Source organism: Drosophila gunungcola, chromosome 3R, assembly GCF_025200985.1.
Source record: "Drosophila gunungcola strain Sukarami chromosome 3R, Dgunungcola_SK_2, whole genome shotgun sequence".
NCBI lineage: Eukaryota > Metazoa > Arthropoda > Insecta > Diptera > Drosophilidae > Drosophila > Drosophila gunungcola.
In genome coordinates, this window is record NC_069139.1 from 23,690,812 (window position 1) to 23,707,103 (window position 16,292).

General features: G+C 40.7%; 1 protein-coding gene across 2 annotated transcripts in view; it reads left to right on the top strand.

The window, feature by feature from the left end:
* The window catches only part of LOC128252825 (protein timeless homolog), a 76,245-nt gene extending 65,996 nt beyond the window's left edge, over positions 1-10,249 (top strand). For both annotated transcript variants that reach the window (XM_052980921.1, XM_052980922.1), the window contains 7 exons: positions 2,612-2,695; positions 2,820-2,868; positions 3,562-3,703; positions 6,414-6,619; positions 6,905-6,993; positions 7,832-8,035; positions 8,743-10,249. In XM_052980921.1, coding sequence (XP_052836881.1) covers positions 2,612-2,695; positions 2,820-2,868; positions 3,562-3,703; positions 6,414-6,619; positions 6,905-6,993; positions 7,832-8,035; positions 8,743-10,175 — 2,207 coding nt within the window. In that variant the 3' untranslated portion in view covers positions 10,176-10,249. The remainder of the gene's footprint in view (positions 1-2,611; positions 2,696-2,819; positions 2,869-3,561; positions 3,704-6,413; positions 6,620-6,904; positions 6,994-7,831; positions 8,036-8,742) is intronic.
* Positions 10,250-16,292: the final 6,043 nt, after the last annotated feature.

The following is a 16,292-nucleotide window of genomic DNA, read 5'->3' on the forward strand; positions in this document are numbered from 1 at the left end:
GGTTGCTGGGCGCCTGCGCGGTTTCTCTTTTCTATGCCGACACTCCCGAACTCTTTGGCTCTTCAAGCTGCTGACTGTGTTTTGTTATTATTTTGTTTATGTCCCTGCCAGCAGGCTTCTCTTTGTCAGAGTGTGTGTGTGCTTGTGTTTGTGTGTGTGTTTGTCATCACCTGTTAGCATTTGCGAGTCCTTGAAATCCGGCTCAGGCTCTTGCACAACCTGAGCCACCAAAATCCCCATCGGTTTGCTGCGTCTGCTGTTGACATTGTCTTTGCCATTATGTAATAATCACAAAGACACACACACGTGCTAAACTTCAAATTAATTGCTGCCCAAAAGTATAGGGATATGGCTGGGAATGAGTACATGGTCCTTGGATGGACATGGCAGGACATTGTCTGCTGCAGACCACAGGCCAAACAGCAGGCACGTTCCCGCTTTGCATACTACCAGTGAGTGAGTGTGTGCAAAACATAGCATCCAGTGATGAAGGTCAGAACCGGAGGCGGAGTGGGTGGACTAAGCCAAGGGGGCGTGGCAGGTATGCGTTCAGGTGTTGTCCAGGTGCAGGCAACGCGTAAAAGTCATTAAGTGTGGCCTGCAAACTATTAAACCATAAATAACTAGACTTATTGGTACCTGTTACTCACGGAAATACATGAATATAAGTCCAAAGATTTTAAGTTCTGTGAAAAATGTAAGCAAACAATGCAGCCTATTATATTTTATTTAATTATTTTATGTTTATAGCCCATTTCTGCAAGTATCAACTTATTATTATGACACTTGTCATTATAAAAATTATAAACCGTCTTTATAAAGATAACTATAACTTTAATTTTACTATTTTATATAAATAAGTTTTACATGTTAACATCATGTCAAGCTCTTCAGTTTTAAGTTGTTGTTTTAACTAAACTAACCAAGTCTTCAAAACATTAATCGGCTTTTCTAGTCATCCTCTTCAGTTTTGAGTGTTTTATTTGAATATAAATTTACCTTTTTATAAGAATAAATCTTAAAACTAAAAATCCTTTTCTAAAACAGCCGAATACAATCAAAACGGATTTTAATGGGCTTATAATTTTTGTGAAAATGTCTTTTCGCGTTACTATAAAAGTGAAAGGCAGCTCTGACTTATGGACAAACTCCTGCACATTGTACTGATTAACTTTTACCTCACTTTTTAAAGAAACTTTATAACTCAGGTTTAATATTTAGTAACTCTCTCGGCTAACCAACCGCATTTCTTACAAAACACTGAGTGAGTGTGAGTTGCGAAGTGCCATCATGACTTCCAGACTTTAGTCCTGTTCGGCACACAGCCTGGCTGCCCTGAAGTTACCGCTTACAGCAAGGACATCAACAACGCCGTAACGAGGTTCATGTTTAATGGCCGTGCAGAGCCCTTCGTCCTTCGTCCTTCGCGTGGAGTAAGGTGTTGCTGTGCCGGAGCGGATCGGATCGGGTTGGGGGGGGGGGGCTATATCCAGAGTCCTGTCGGGTGTCAGGGCAAACAAATGCAGCTACAAAGGCAGCACAAAAGACATGCACTAATATCGTGCTGGCCCAACTGTCCGTGTTGCATTTCCCCACGCTCCTCTGCCTCTGTGTGCCATGTTTTTGGGCTTACAGCTTGAACCTGACACAGAAAATTGTATTTTAATGACGGAGCATAGCGTCAGTGCCAACGACAGGGACCCGAATGCCAGTGGAGCCCCCATTCAAGACGTTAATAAAGCGACGCACACGCAGCCCAGTGCATGGGTGTAGGGTGTAGGGTGTAGGGTGTAGGGTGTAGGGTGTAGGGTGCAAGGGGGTGGCACTTTCAAAATGAAGTTGTTACTGCCTGAAGTCCGGCTCTCAGGTGGGATGACATTTTTTGGGCGGTCTGTTTGGGCATGGTGCCTGCAGCAGGTGCAACATCAGCAAACCCTCCAGCAAAAGCCCTTTCGTACGTATTCCATTCCAATTGCACTGTTTCGAAGGGATCCTGTGAAGTGCGCTTTCGACTAGCTTTGCATTTTATCAGGACACTCGCCTCTGTCGCTCTGTCGCTCTGTTCCTCTGGTCGTTGTAACATAAGTACACTTGTTTATGCATTGCAGCAGTCATAATTATTGTTAATGGCCATTTGCGTGGCCCTGCTGCACCCGGAGTGCCCTCATCTATCTCTATTGGCAACTCGTGCATAATTGATTAAATCACTATGGGTGCACGATTGGTTTAAATTTAAATTGTACGCAGTCAGACCAGCGAGCTTAGCTTTGTGTTGGCAAGCAAAAGGATACCATTGGAATAGTCATGTTCTGTCATTACAAATAATAATTTCCCTTCCATCATCATTTGTTATAATTGGTTGGTTGGTTCTCCTCTTTTTTAAAGCAAGTCAGTGCTATTTTGAAGTGTAACCTAAAGTATTTGCATTTAAAAAGGGTTTTCCTGATTGGGTCGACTGATTGGTGTTCCACTTTTATTCTCAAGTTTTTATATATTTTCTTGACCTAAAATATAAAATTTCTGACTACATTTATGTACTCTCAGCTAAATTCAATCAGCATTACTGGCATTCTGATTAGACCCGATATTTAATAAATATTTTCAATTTCAGCTGAGGCCGTGGAAAAGGAAAATCAAAGCGGTGACGAGAAGGACGAAGACGATGACTTGGATAACGAGGAATTCGAAGAGCAGGGTAAGACTCAACAGCACTCAGCGCATAAATCTGTGATAAATATGAAAATAATTTGAGGAAATTTCAACTAATAAATGGCATTTGCCTGTTATCCAACCCCCTTTTCCACACCCCTCCCTTGCAGATAATGGACTCACCGAGAAAACGTTCAAATTTGATGATATCGCTCGCAGGTAAATGGGCCTATACCAAGGACCCCAAACTCATAAAGTTTTCGAATCAAGGCCAACCGCTTGGACACTTTACCATTTACGAAATATAATATAGGAACGGGAAGGGAGAGGGTGCTTAAATTTTAACGCTGTTATTTGAAAAGTTATCATGGTCCCTCGCTCGGTTGGTCGGCGGTTTTGTGCTGATGGTCGTGTTGAAAATTGTAATTGTGTTTTTAATTGAAAGGCAGACCAGAGTCAGTGCTCGTGGCTACTAATTAAGGATTAGTGTCAGAAATTACTTGTGCCAAAAGTTTTATGGCCGCGAACTCGAACTGGGAACCGGCGCACACAGATGCCGCGGGCAGCTTAGAAAGGCAGCACAGCATCCCAACCAGCAGCAACCAGCAGCAGCAACATCAGCAGCACGGCAGCAACAACAGCACACCCTGCCACAACAATTATAATAAAATGACGTCAAGTTGGTTCGCCCGTTGTATTTTAATTGCGCTGCCATTGTTGCTGCTGTTGTTTCGATTGTTTCTAAAACTTTTGCACCGAGTGTAGAACATTTGCGGTCCCGATGGTCGATTCTGTTTCGGGTTGGCTGGCTGGATAAACTCTTAAATCATAATTAGTTAAATTTAGCATAATCTAATTGGAGTTTGGTTTATAATGGCCGTTTTCGTCTGTGTTCTTATCCGACCCCTTTAGATTGCTGAATCCGAAAATCGTTCGCGCCTGCACATTAGTGTTATCTGATTGGGCAGATATACCGACCCGATCCTTGAAGGCGGCAGTAACTATTCTACATCGCATCGCCTACGGCTGCAAGTGTGCGGGAATGCTTTTCCAGGTGAGTGAGAAATTATATTATAGCTTACTTATAAACAAAACTGTTTCAACTAATTTAAAAAGAGTTATTTAGTTATCCGTTTTTATTAAATTTCAAGGGATGTTTTGCTTAGGTTTAAGTTTACTTGCTGTCCAACACCAAAATGCAATTGTTGAACTCTGAATGGTTCCCTTTTCAAACCTATTTAAGGGACCTGCACATAAATCAAAGTCAAACGCAAAAAACAAATGCCACAGCTTAGCTGCCGCTCATTTTCTTTTTGGTCTCTTTCTTTTACTGTCGCTGCTTTCATTTCATTTTTATGGTAATTTGTACAAATTAAGCGGACCTTTTTTCTATTTGTCCAAAGCCACAAACGCTATTTACTGCTCCTCGCGTACGTATATATATTTTTTTTCAAGCGGGTTCGGCGGTGGGCTCATTGGGTTTCCCTTCGGCTCCTCCGCTGTCAGCTGGAATTTGAAATTTTTAAGCCTTTCACGCGTTGCCTTGGGCCACAGCATCGGTTGGGTTCTATAGCGACTCAAGTATTCAAATGTCTGTGTTTGAGCTTCAGTTGGCACTGTCCCTTGGGAAGAGTCCAACGCGATTGTCTTCAAGTTGGGCATTAAAGATATTTGCCGGATTTAGTTGATGATTTTACTTGAAATTTAATATGACCTTGTCGATTTCCCAGCCCATTCGAGTTTTAATGGGACATTCTTAGTTTTTAATGGGAAATTAAAGCGACATTGGTTTATTATTACAAAAAGGTTGTTACTTATATTTGTAATCCAAACCATTTTTATTTGGTTTTTACTCTGATGACTTATTTATTAAATAAATAAAAATGTGGGCTTGCTATATTGCAATTTTATCAATATCAATGTTCTTCCCGATTGTTCACTTTAAAATACTTTGTAATAGAGCATTTAATTTTGTACCTGGCACCAAGTGCTTTCACTTCTCTCCGGATTTCTTTTCAACTGCTTATGCTGCTTTTCACGGCTGGCAATTAAACTTTTCTTTCGGGGCAGAGTTCATAAATCACATTCAGCAGCAGGCTGCGCGGCCTTCGCTCTCCCATCCACCAGGCTTTTCCCGTTTTCATCGGCTTAAAGCGATGGTTAAAGCCTTGGGTTTTGGGGCCATCGAGATCGCATGCAACCACTGCAGAGTCGCTGGAGAATGGCTAATCACTGGAGCGGCCAAAAATGGCATCGCTTTCGGGGGACAAAGCCGATGTCGAGTGTCTCTGCATAGGTCTCCGCAGTCCATCTCGCGTCCCTCTGCTCAGACGACGGGATTCCCTATCAGCGTCATCTAAGCCGGCTCAATGTCTGCTGTGCACAAGCTACGATTAAAAGGACGACACTGACGATGGCGATGGCGATGACGATGACGAGAATGAGGAACTGAGCACTGCGAAAAAACGTCCATCCAAATCCAATAAGTTTTACTGCTTGACCAAAAAGTTTCCCTAATTGAAAGGAAAAAAGTGTGCATCGAAATTAAAACTTAGTTCTTAGCTATTGAATAAATTACAAAAGACAAAAAATGTTTAAAAAGGATTTTGTATTTACCCAAGCTTAAAAAATGTGAATATATGCTAAGTTGACATAAGTTTGACTTCAAATTAAATATTCAAAATGGAGCGAACTTTTAAGTATTAAATATTGTAGTTTCTTCACAGCTAAAAAAATCGTTAAAATGTTTAAGGCAAGTGCGAACTGATTTATAGATCTTTAACAAAGTAATTTTCCAATTTTTTTCGAAATAACAGTATTCCAATAGTGATACAACATGGGATTTATTAAAATGTAAAAATATGTGAAATTTAACACCTATTATATTAAATATTTCTTAAAACTTAAAAAAAAACGTTCTTAAATAAGAAAATTATTAAAAAAATTTGCAGATTATACACAAAGTTAAAATTTATGTTCCTTGCGAAGTTACAGTATTTTAATATAGACAATATTGAAATTTATTATAACGTAAAAGTATTTTTTTAATATATATTAAAAAATATTGGATTTGTTAAAATTAAAAAAAAATTTATTAAAATGAGAAACTTTTAATAAAATCTAAAAATGGCACGCAGTTAATGTCCAATTTTTACCGAAGTTACAATAATTCCAGTACAGAACGTTTATTATTTTTTTTTAAATGTAACGGAAATGTTTTTAAGCTTTTAGATGTAGGCCCTAATTAATATGGTTGCAAAACGTTAGTGATTTTTTTTTTTTTTTGTTAATATGGGAAAGGTTTTTTGCCCAGTGAACTGCTGCAGCCATCCGTGTTCATGAGGCCATCAAAAGGAGCAGACTGCTGCTTGGCAGCCTGGCCACAAGCAAAACAAAAGTAGCATCATATGCAAAGTCAAAACCACCAATGGGTCTGCGCAATCATAGGATAAATTAAATTCCAAATACGGACGACGACAGTCGACAACGATACAGGGGCTTTCGGTTGGCTGCCTGAATGGTTGGATGGCAGGGGGTTTTTAGGGTTAGTTGTTGGGGGCTTGGGTGGCGTTTATAAAGTTTTTGCCAACTGCAAATGATATCTTGCTCAGCTCGGCAGAGAGACAACCGCAGGCGGCAACCGCAGAGGAGCAGAGTGATAGAGGACGAGGCGGCGGCTGTTGTGGCTGTCTTGCCAGAAACTTTTCATTTGAATTTCAAGCACAACCCGACCAACGCTTTTCCGCTTTTCCCCCGTTCCACAGGCCAAGCTGTTTCGCATCTTTCAACAAGTCTTCAGCGTGGAACGTGACGTCCATCAGGAGGAGCTGCGTCGCCTGGCCATCTTCGTAGTGCGCAAATTTGTCGAGGTGGCCCCGACTAATCCTAAAATCTATGCAGAGCTATTATTTTACAAGGGCATCAGGGAGGCAAATGAGCTGGAGTCGGGCTATTGTGACGCCTACGAAGCGTGAGTATGGGTAACTTTGGCATTGTCTCCTCATCGGGGGCTAAAAGGGATGGGCCATCACAATGGCCGCATGATTGACTGAGCCGGGACTTCATCGTCTGTCGTTTAGTTGGCACATGATAAATGATGGCCAGCGGCCAGAGTCAAGTCTCTCCATTGTATTTGCGCACTCCCTGGCGAGTAGTCAAAGGGTCAGATCCTCTGCATGGCAAGTCAAAATCATGGGGAGACACAAAGTCCTGAAGAGTCCTGCCCACATATTCATGGTATTAACTCTCCTTGCAGCGGCACCAAAGGAGCCTGGAGCGAGGAGCAGGAGTCGGAGCTGCGCTTCCTCTTCGAGGAGAACCAGCGCAATCCTGAAACCGATAAGGGTAACTATTGCTAGCTTAGGAATTTAGGAGCAAAAAGCCTATTTAAACCTATTCAATTCGAACATTTTATAACCTTAAACCATAATCTGGCAAAATAGAACTTTGTTTTTGAGAAATAGGTAATTAATTTTGTAAATTTCCCTATTGTCATCAAATATTGCCACTCTAAAGCTTTGCAATAATTTTCTGTAAAGTATAATACCAAATATAGGCTCATTAGGGTGGTCCAAATTTGATTGCAAATTTTAAGGTCTTCCTATCACCCGCTTGTGGCATGCGTTTTGATGCTTTTAAGGCATACCAGAATAAATTTGTTGAAAAAAATGCTTTAAATGGCTTTGAAGTTCATCACTCATACGCACTGTTGTTTCGGTTCAAAAATTTGTTTTTATCCAGTTGGAATGTTTTTTGTTAAACTTTAAATTCAGCTATCCAACCAAAAACATTGTGTTGTAGTTTTACATATTTAAATCTTTTTAAAGCGAGATCAATAAGTTAATGAAATTTTTTTTTTAATTTTAAAAATTTGGAGATGGCTTACATGTCGTATAAAGTAAAATTTGTTGGTTTTCGAATACATTTTTTGTGCACCAAAAACCACTACATTCTATAGTTTCTTAGACCACCCTAAAGCTTCTGTTTTGATCGGCTTTGCGTTCCTGTGCGCATTGCAGCTGTAGATTGGGAAACTCCTCCAGAGACCGATTTAAAACTCGTTTCGCCGTAAATGAATAGAAGCAATCAAAGCTCCGGCACTCGAGCCACTTCAAAAAGTAGCTGGCAGAGAATGGCCAAAAACTGACGGAAAACAACTACCCAATTGTGTGTGCTTTTTCAGATGTGATTGATTGGATTCTGGACAATTTGGCCGACAAGACGCGCAATCGTAGGACTGTCCTGAAGAAGCTGAAGGAATTAGGCCTGCTGTTCAAGGCGCCCACCAAACGTTCGACCAAGTCGGCCCAGGGCGGCAAAAACCTCTGGCAGCCGGAAGAGGATGAGGAGCTAAGGAGCTTATACGATCAGCATCGCATTGAGCCGGGTAAGTGGACAGTCAGTTTGAGTACGCACTGCAGAGGGAAAGACATGAAGCAGGGCCAAATCAAGAGCCTAAGCCAAAATCCAAATCGATTTGATGTTGGGAAAATAATTAGGCAGGCCAGTTTTGTTTTATATCAGTGTCAAAATTAGCTTAGGATAAGTCACTTGCCATTAAGACTTCAAAAAATGTATATAAGAAACATATATCTCAAATATATCTTATTTTTTATTTATAGGCAAATATTAAAAATCACAAAAAAAAGAAAAATTAAAATTATCAATATCAGTCAGTTTCTAGCCAAATCGTTTTCTAAAATTGAAAATATAGTTGAATAATGTGCAGTTGAAATCTATTAGATGTTGGATAAATAATTAGGCAGGCTAGTTTGGTTTTATATTAGCGTTTTGCTTCCTTCCAAAAATGAATAAAATCATATATAAAGTAGCCTAAGATAAGACACTAGCTGTTAGTCTTAATAAATTTAAATAAAAAACCAATTAATTAAATATATCAATAAGGGATTCTGGTGTTAATTAAAAACAATTGTTTAAAACCACAAAAAAATGATAAAACAATTAAAATTAAACCCTTCTCTGACATTTTTTAAAAAAAAGTTAAATGTTTTTTACCGTTAACTTGCAATAAAAAATTAAAGGTAAAAACTAAAGTTTTTTCGTATTTATTGTTTTTTGTGCTATTATTTTCAGACTGCCTGCAGCGTATTGTGCATGAGTTTGCGGATCGGCGCTCCAAGCAGCAGATCATCAAGCGGATGCTTCAGATTCACCTGATTGCGGACAAGTCCGAGATTCTGCCCGCCAAAACCGGAAAAGGGCGTGGCAAGGCTAAGGGCAAGCAGGCAGAGATTGGTGGCGACGGCGATGGCGATGGCGATGAGTACGATTTCGTGGAGGAACCCATGTTCGAGGATGAGGGATACAGGAAGCCCAACACCAAGTCCAGGCCCAAAAAAGCCAAGAAGCGACAGGTGGTGCGCACACCCTTGGATGTGGGCACTGTAAGAGCCCTCATCGGCCAGGTAAATGCCGAAAAGTACCAATCCGCCATCGAGTGGCTGCAGGAATGTATCCAAGATGCCAGCGAGGAAACAGAAGAACCAGCCGAGGATGACGATGGCGTTCCTCTGTTGCCTCTAATGCAAGACCAAAAGGATGCCATGGAGGACGGTGATTTCCAGAAGGTTCTGGTTGCCCTGGGAATGCAGCCGCCCATTGCCCAAATGGAAGCCTACTGGCGCATTCCCACCTATCTGAATGCAGCCGACCTAAAAGTGCGATCTAAAATTTTGTCAGGGGAGGAGGTCGACATGGAACCTGAAGACCAGGCTGCAGAAGATGACGAGGAAGTAGGAAGTGAGGAGGATGAGGACTTCCTAGAGAAGCACAGCAGGCAGCGGCAGGAGAACATATTGGCCCAGCAGCAGCAAAAACTAGATAGTCTGATGTTCAATCAAAGCGATGATGAAGCCGAGCAGCGTGCGCCCCCCAAAAGCAAGGCCAAACCCAAGGCCGGCGAAAAGAAGGCCAAGCGAAAAATCAAAGACAAAGCCAAGGAGTCAAAGGACTCCGGCGACGAGGGGACATATAAAACGGAGCGACAGAAACCCAATACGGATGATTTATTTGACCATTTGAGAGCCAAGCGAGCCACTAAAATCAAGCTGGACGATATGGTTCTAAATGAGTCAACAAAGGCCGCTCAAGGGGCGGACGATGATGCATTTAACTTCAACTCGGAGGACTATCGTGCCCGTCTCCTCGAGCTGGAGGATGGTGATGGCGATGAGGATGTGGATGAGGAAAAGCAGGACGAGGATGGCGCTGCCAATGAGGATAAGGAGAACAATACCAATAAGTCCGTGCAGCGTGCACGTCGCGTTAATGTAATTGACTCGGATAGCGACAACGATGATGATGGCGCCTTGCCGGCCGACGACAAGACAAACAAACGCCCACGCAGCGACGACGATCGGGAGAATGAGGATGAGGATGAGGACAAGGACAGCGACGAGGAGGCCAACTTTCTGGCTCGCAAAAAACCAGCAAAACCAGTCGATGGGGAGCCGGCCAAGCGGCGACGGTTGGCCATCATCGATGACGATGATGAGGATGATTTTTAATGCATTCCCGTTCCGCTTTTGATTTTATAGCTCACCGGAATGGAAGCTCGAATAAATGTAACTTTTAATTTGCATATCAGCTTTTGTTTGTTCACTTGTCACGTTCGTCAAGAGTGACTACTGTTTTTATGGGTATTGTGCTTCTGGCAGGGAAGAGTATAAATGAAAGTATGCATTTCATTTAGCTTTTATATGTATAAAGTTAAATAGGTACTAAATGGTGGATCTACGAAGGGTATAAAATTAGCAGGTATTTTTATGTAAGGAGCATTAGAAAATGTATCACATTTATTGCAATATATATTGCAATAAATAAATCAGGCAAAAATGGATTCCATTTCATTATTGTTAAATGCCCAAAACATATTCCATTTATTTACCTACACCGTATACTGCCTACTGCGGTAGCCTGAGGGCATCACATGGGTAACAAAAGTCAACCAACTCCATTGTAACTGTCTGGCAGTAAACATGGCCTAGACACCCACAGCCACGCCCCCTCCTTGGTTCTATTACCTCTGCCATTCCCCCAGTTGACTCGATGGCATTTCGTAGTGGTCCATTGTGAGCAGCACACACTGCTCCACCTCCAGGGCCTTTTGTGTGCTTCTGCTAATTTGGTGGCTTTTGTTGGTCCGATGCTCCAACTGGGGTGGTCACTCGCCTTGCCACGCCTCGCCTCCCTTCGTCCAATGCATTTTGTTAATTTCTGGCCAGGGTGAGCCAGTAGAAGTCCCAGGTTCACAAAATGGATACACTTGAGAAAATGTTTATAATAGTCGAAGGCACATATTTGGACTAAGCCTAAAAGTGAAACTATTTTAATTTTTAAAGATGGCATGTTTTTAAATGAACAGTAATGAATAAAATGTCTCTAAAATGATATTCACATACTTGCAACTTCAGCTTAAACTTTCAAAAAGTATTATATTAAATTCTATAGGGATTACATTTATATGACTTTCTTTTTCCAAACCTTTTAGTACTTTGGTACTTTTTAGATTGTTTTTCAAGTGTAAAAGCGTCGTTTCACTGTATGCAAATGCTCCGCATGAGCATTGTGCAACGCCAGTTGCAGTTCACACACAATCCACATTGTCGGAAGAAATAATCGCACTTAAATGCATTGCATTGTAGCAGCTTCTGAGGGCGAGCAGAGAGCAAAATACAAGTCACTGGCCTGTGGCCTCGTCTTATTGTGTTTTTATTGGATTTTTGGGGCTGCACGTCTAACGAATTTGTGGTGCGTTTTGCAGTCGGAGGAGGACTTTTATTTTGTGACACTTTTATTGGAAACTACTCGGCCACAGATGAGAATGCGGTTTGATTGGGAAGCCACTTTAGAAAGAAAATTGAATCCAATAATCAGAGCCAATTGTCTGTGCAGCTTCCGCATCTGGCTGAAACGGGGCGTATGCGTGATGCCGCACCGAAAGCATTAATGAAATTAAGTGCATAAATTTGAGCGGACTGCGAAAAATCCAAGGAGCGAGACACCCGACATACGTCTTCGCTGGCTTAGGCACTTCATTTATTTTGCAGCAGAATTAAAAGGACTCGACACACGTTTGTGGCACCTGCCAAGCAAAAGCACCACCCTAACTCTCCATCGAGCCCTGTGACATGTCACATTATTAATTTCAAGATGGCGCGCACTCAATTTAAAAGGCAGCAGCGAGCGAGCCGGTGAAGAGCAGCTCATAATTTATTTCATTAATTTAATCAACCTCCTTGGCACATGTCAACTGCATGAGCCCTCAAAAGAATGCCACACCTTTTTATGAAATCCGCGTGGGGGTGTTTACAGCTACGGTACAAATAATAGTAGCTCGATGTGTTTTTAATGTTTTTTTGACTTTGCCTTTAAGTGAAAATGGATTTTTCACTACATAAAACAATTTTAACCAGAAAATGGAATTAAATATAAAATCATAATATTAAATACAATGCATATTAAATTGTATGATTTATTATTAAAACAATATAAATAAATTGCGTAAACAGTCAAATGAAAAGTTTACAAAAGTTTAAACATTTATTCAATTTATATTTAATTTATTTATATTTAAAATACCTAAAACCCGCAATGAATAAATATTATAGCGAAAAATATTTAAATTTAGCCTTACTAAGATATTTTACCAGTACATTAAATTTGACTTCTGACAAGTAGATAACACTATTTTGTATATGTTAATTTAAGTTTAATTACTTTCTTACTTACTTTTGGAGTTCAAGTTCACTAGTTGAAAGTTATATAATCTAATTGCGTATTAAACATGAAACACTTTTTAAATTCTTAATTTTACTATTATGTTGCCGGCAACTGTGGGTGTAAGTGTGTCAAAGAGGTTGCCAGAGACAGCAGTTATGGCAAAAACAGCAGCAAGCATCATGTTTAAAATCACTTAATACATCGTAAATTATGATAAGGCAAGTCCGGGGACTTAAATTTCCTTTTTTCGCTGCGAGCAGGAGCGGTTCATTAAGCCGAGTTTGCCGTGGAATGTGTGTGCGTGAGCACAATAAACTGTAACTGCTTTCATTAGGGCAACACAACAGAAAGAGTTATTGCCCGGGATTTTCACACGCTCATTTCCATCATCAGAACAAAGGCCATGCAGATAGCGATGCCAACAGCTAACAGCTAACAGCCAGCGGATTAACCTAATCTGGGGACAATAAAGGCGGCTTTATTGTGACGCAGACACACACCCACACACTCTCGGAAAACTTGCGACTTTTCATCATAACGGGAATAAGGATGTCGCTGACAAGAACGTGGCATATGCAGATGATGGTGTTGTTTGATGAGTTCGCTTTGCTTTTCTCCGCTTTTCTTTTCTTCTTGTCTCTTATAACGCGCTTGCAAAGGTATAACTACTTCCAGAGATGAGTAATGAAATCAGGTTGCTGTGCTCAAATAAACTATTCATATATATATATATATATATATAGGTATAGAATTTTTTTCTTATTTTTAGTGCTTTAGTCGAAATGATTACGTACGAAGAAACCTGAATAACATAAAAACTATAATATTTGAAAATTATTACTAGGATTGGATATTTTTTGCAAATGTGAAAGTCCTGGATTGACCACTCTTTTTTATTTACTTTTCTTTAAGTATTAACAATGAAGCTTTCGTTTGAATTTCCTAGCTTATGAAAAAGCGTAAGCAAAGGATGGAAGCTTTATCCGAAATTTTAATAGATGAAATATTAATGAGTGAATAGAATTTGCAGGGTGTTCTTAAACTCGACATCCAAGGCAAGGCATGGCTTCCGTTTTCGTTTTTTTGGTTTCGTGTGGGCGTTTCTCCTTGCGAGCGTGTGTTTGTGCCCCTGGCACATGTTTTTCTAACAATCACACAATGTTTATACAACAGAAACTTTTTATATGCCGCTCATCTCGGCTCAAATTGAAGCAGATTTGGGCAAAGACAAAAAGCGCCTTTGACGTGTGATAAACACACTGCCAGATTTGCAGGACTCGCAGGAGGAGAACTGCGCGCAAAGAAAGCACTTTGGCAAAAACTTCATCGACTGCTGTGGAGAGGTCTTCCTTTTTGCAGTCTTTGTTGTCAGCCCGATGACAAACACAGTTCAGTGTCCCGTCTCTTGGCTTTTGGGAAATCATAACAAAGGCGGGCGGGCAAAGTTTGTTTTCAAAACGCTGAAGCTGAGATACACTTGCCGGCGTACTTAGTCGAGTGTTTGCGCTGCGGATAAAGTGGCTTTGATTAGCGGCTCTCTGCTGAAGGGCTTTTCTGGAAACACTGAATCCGAGTTGAGAAATTAAATAAATTCCCATGCAATTACTTTTATAAAAAAAAAAGGTTCAATCAACTGAGTCTTCAAACTTTAAGAACTAATGAAACAGTATAGCGTATTGATTGAGTTTTTATTTAAAGAAAACTTGAAAAGAAAATCAATTACTAATAAACTTGGCTACCTTTTAAATTAAATACATTTTGTTTAACTACAAAATTTCTTAGTCTGAAACCTTGGTTTTACATTGAGTTTACTAATTAAATATAGTGTTTTTTTGCATTTAAAATTAATAAATTATTAAGAGTGCATTTGGAAATTTTTGGAAAAGTTATTTTAACATGTGTATTAATTGATCAAATTCTCGTTGAAAATCATTTATTTTTGTCTGTGTGCGTCTCACCATTTCTATTTGTAGATGCTTTGTTTCAGGGCAGCAAAAAGCAGGCCTTAATCTACACATGTGTACCAGCAAAACGACTCTCTTTTTGATCCTGTCTCAGGACACCTAAAGGCGTGACTCGAAAGTGTCAGCAAATAATTGTAAAAAGCGTATGTCATGCACTCTTTAGCCCGGCCCACTTTTGGCACAATGACAGTCTCGAACGGCCTTTGTTAACCCCAGTGGATCGAACTAGTCGACCCGCAACCCCCCAGAAAGTTCACCCTGTTTGCAACGGCTTACGCACAAACTTTGTGGGCACTTTTCTTTAACGCCTGACGAGGGTTTGGGTTTTGGGCTCGAAGTTCTGACTTCGTAAGCCGACTAATTGTTATTGTAGTTTATGTTGCGACCGGTACAAGGGCTTTTAGTGACCCTCGTGATCCCTTATATGGGACTTATCGTTTCAAATGCTCGTAGGAGGCTTTGCATCGCCGTAGAACGTTTATAATTAGCCTAATGGCTGCCAACTTGGCTGCTGATTTTGGGCACATGTTGGGCGGAGACCCCATAAACAAACATATGATTTAGATTGGACTTTGGCAAAGTGGAAGGGGGCTTTCTGCATCTTTTGATTTCGCGCCAGATATTTTACACTTAACGAGTCATAAATAAATGCGACTCTTCGAAGTCTGCGTTTCAGACCTCGGCTTTTGCCAATTAAAACATGAATTATAAGCCTGAACAAATCGCTAAGAAGTCGGCCGGCAGTCCGGGCATAAATTCTCGCTTGCCAAAAAGTTTCCTTTGTCTGAATTTATGGTAGCCGAAATGCGGTTGGATGGCGAATGTGCCAATTTCTTTTATGGGCTGTGTGGTGGGAATTTGGGGAGACGTTTTCGTGATCTGGAGAGCTGGGAAACTTTTGTCCTCTTTCGGCATCTGAGGACGAGAAATTAGGAAACGAATGGGAAAGTTTTGCTCTTCAGATAAATCTAATTGCTGTGGTCAAAGAATATTCCCAGACTTTGGCAGGACTTACGCAAAAAGTCGGTAACCCAGTTAAAAAATCGTAGAATTATGTAACCGCAAGAAATAAGTTTCTCAAGGAATTTCAAAATGGCCCACTTTTAGACGGATAACTTCTCGCATATTCAAAATGTTGACTATTGACTATATCCATTTTCATAAAAATGCAAGAATAATTAGTACATATTATACCGTAGGAAACCTTTCAATTTTCTTATGGCTTTTATTGTAAAAGTATGTTTTAATAATGCCCCAATTTGGTTCTGAAACATGGCTTCATAGAACACATTGGTACGCACAAATTATGTAGCCGGCTTTTACTGTTCCATGAAGCCCTAACTGCAAACAAGAGGTATTGCACATTGCAGTTGCATTCAAAGTGGTTTTGCTGGCATAAAGAGGAGTTTGTGGAGGTGGCAACGCATTCGTAGTTGGTAAATTACCGGCGCATTGTGGAATGCATTTCATGTGCAATAAATACATACAAGCTGAAAATTGCCACACCATGATGCATGGACCACAGGGGGGGAGTGGCAGAGGCCGTTGACACGCCCCTTCTCCTGGGTCCTGGGCACAAAAACAGACGCCCAGATTTGCCCACTCCTTTGGCTATATGTACGCGGGCAATTTCCCCAACCTCTTTTTTTCATAGCAATGCTACGCGTGCAACCAAATCGAGAAAAAAGGGAAATATGCAAAATTCAAGCCTCAGTGATTTTTATTTATGAGCGCCATTGGACAGAGTCTGAAAATGGATGAGGTACATGGGAAAGAAGGGGTGTAAAGCGCCGACTGAGAGTCATCGCATTAACAGATTCCCGGCTATAAAACAAAATTATGGCGGCGGCTCTCGGTTTTTATTTGCACTGGCGTTGCAACCTTGTTGATTAAATTGATGGCGATTGCAATTGGTAATCGAAATCACTGCTCTTTTGT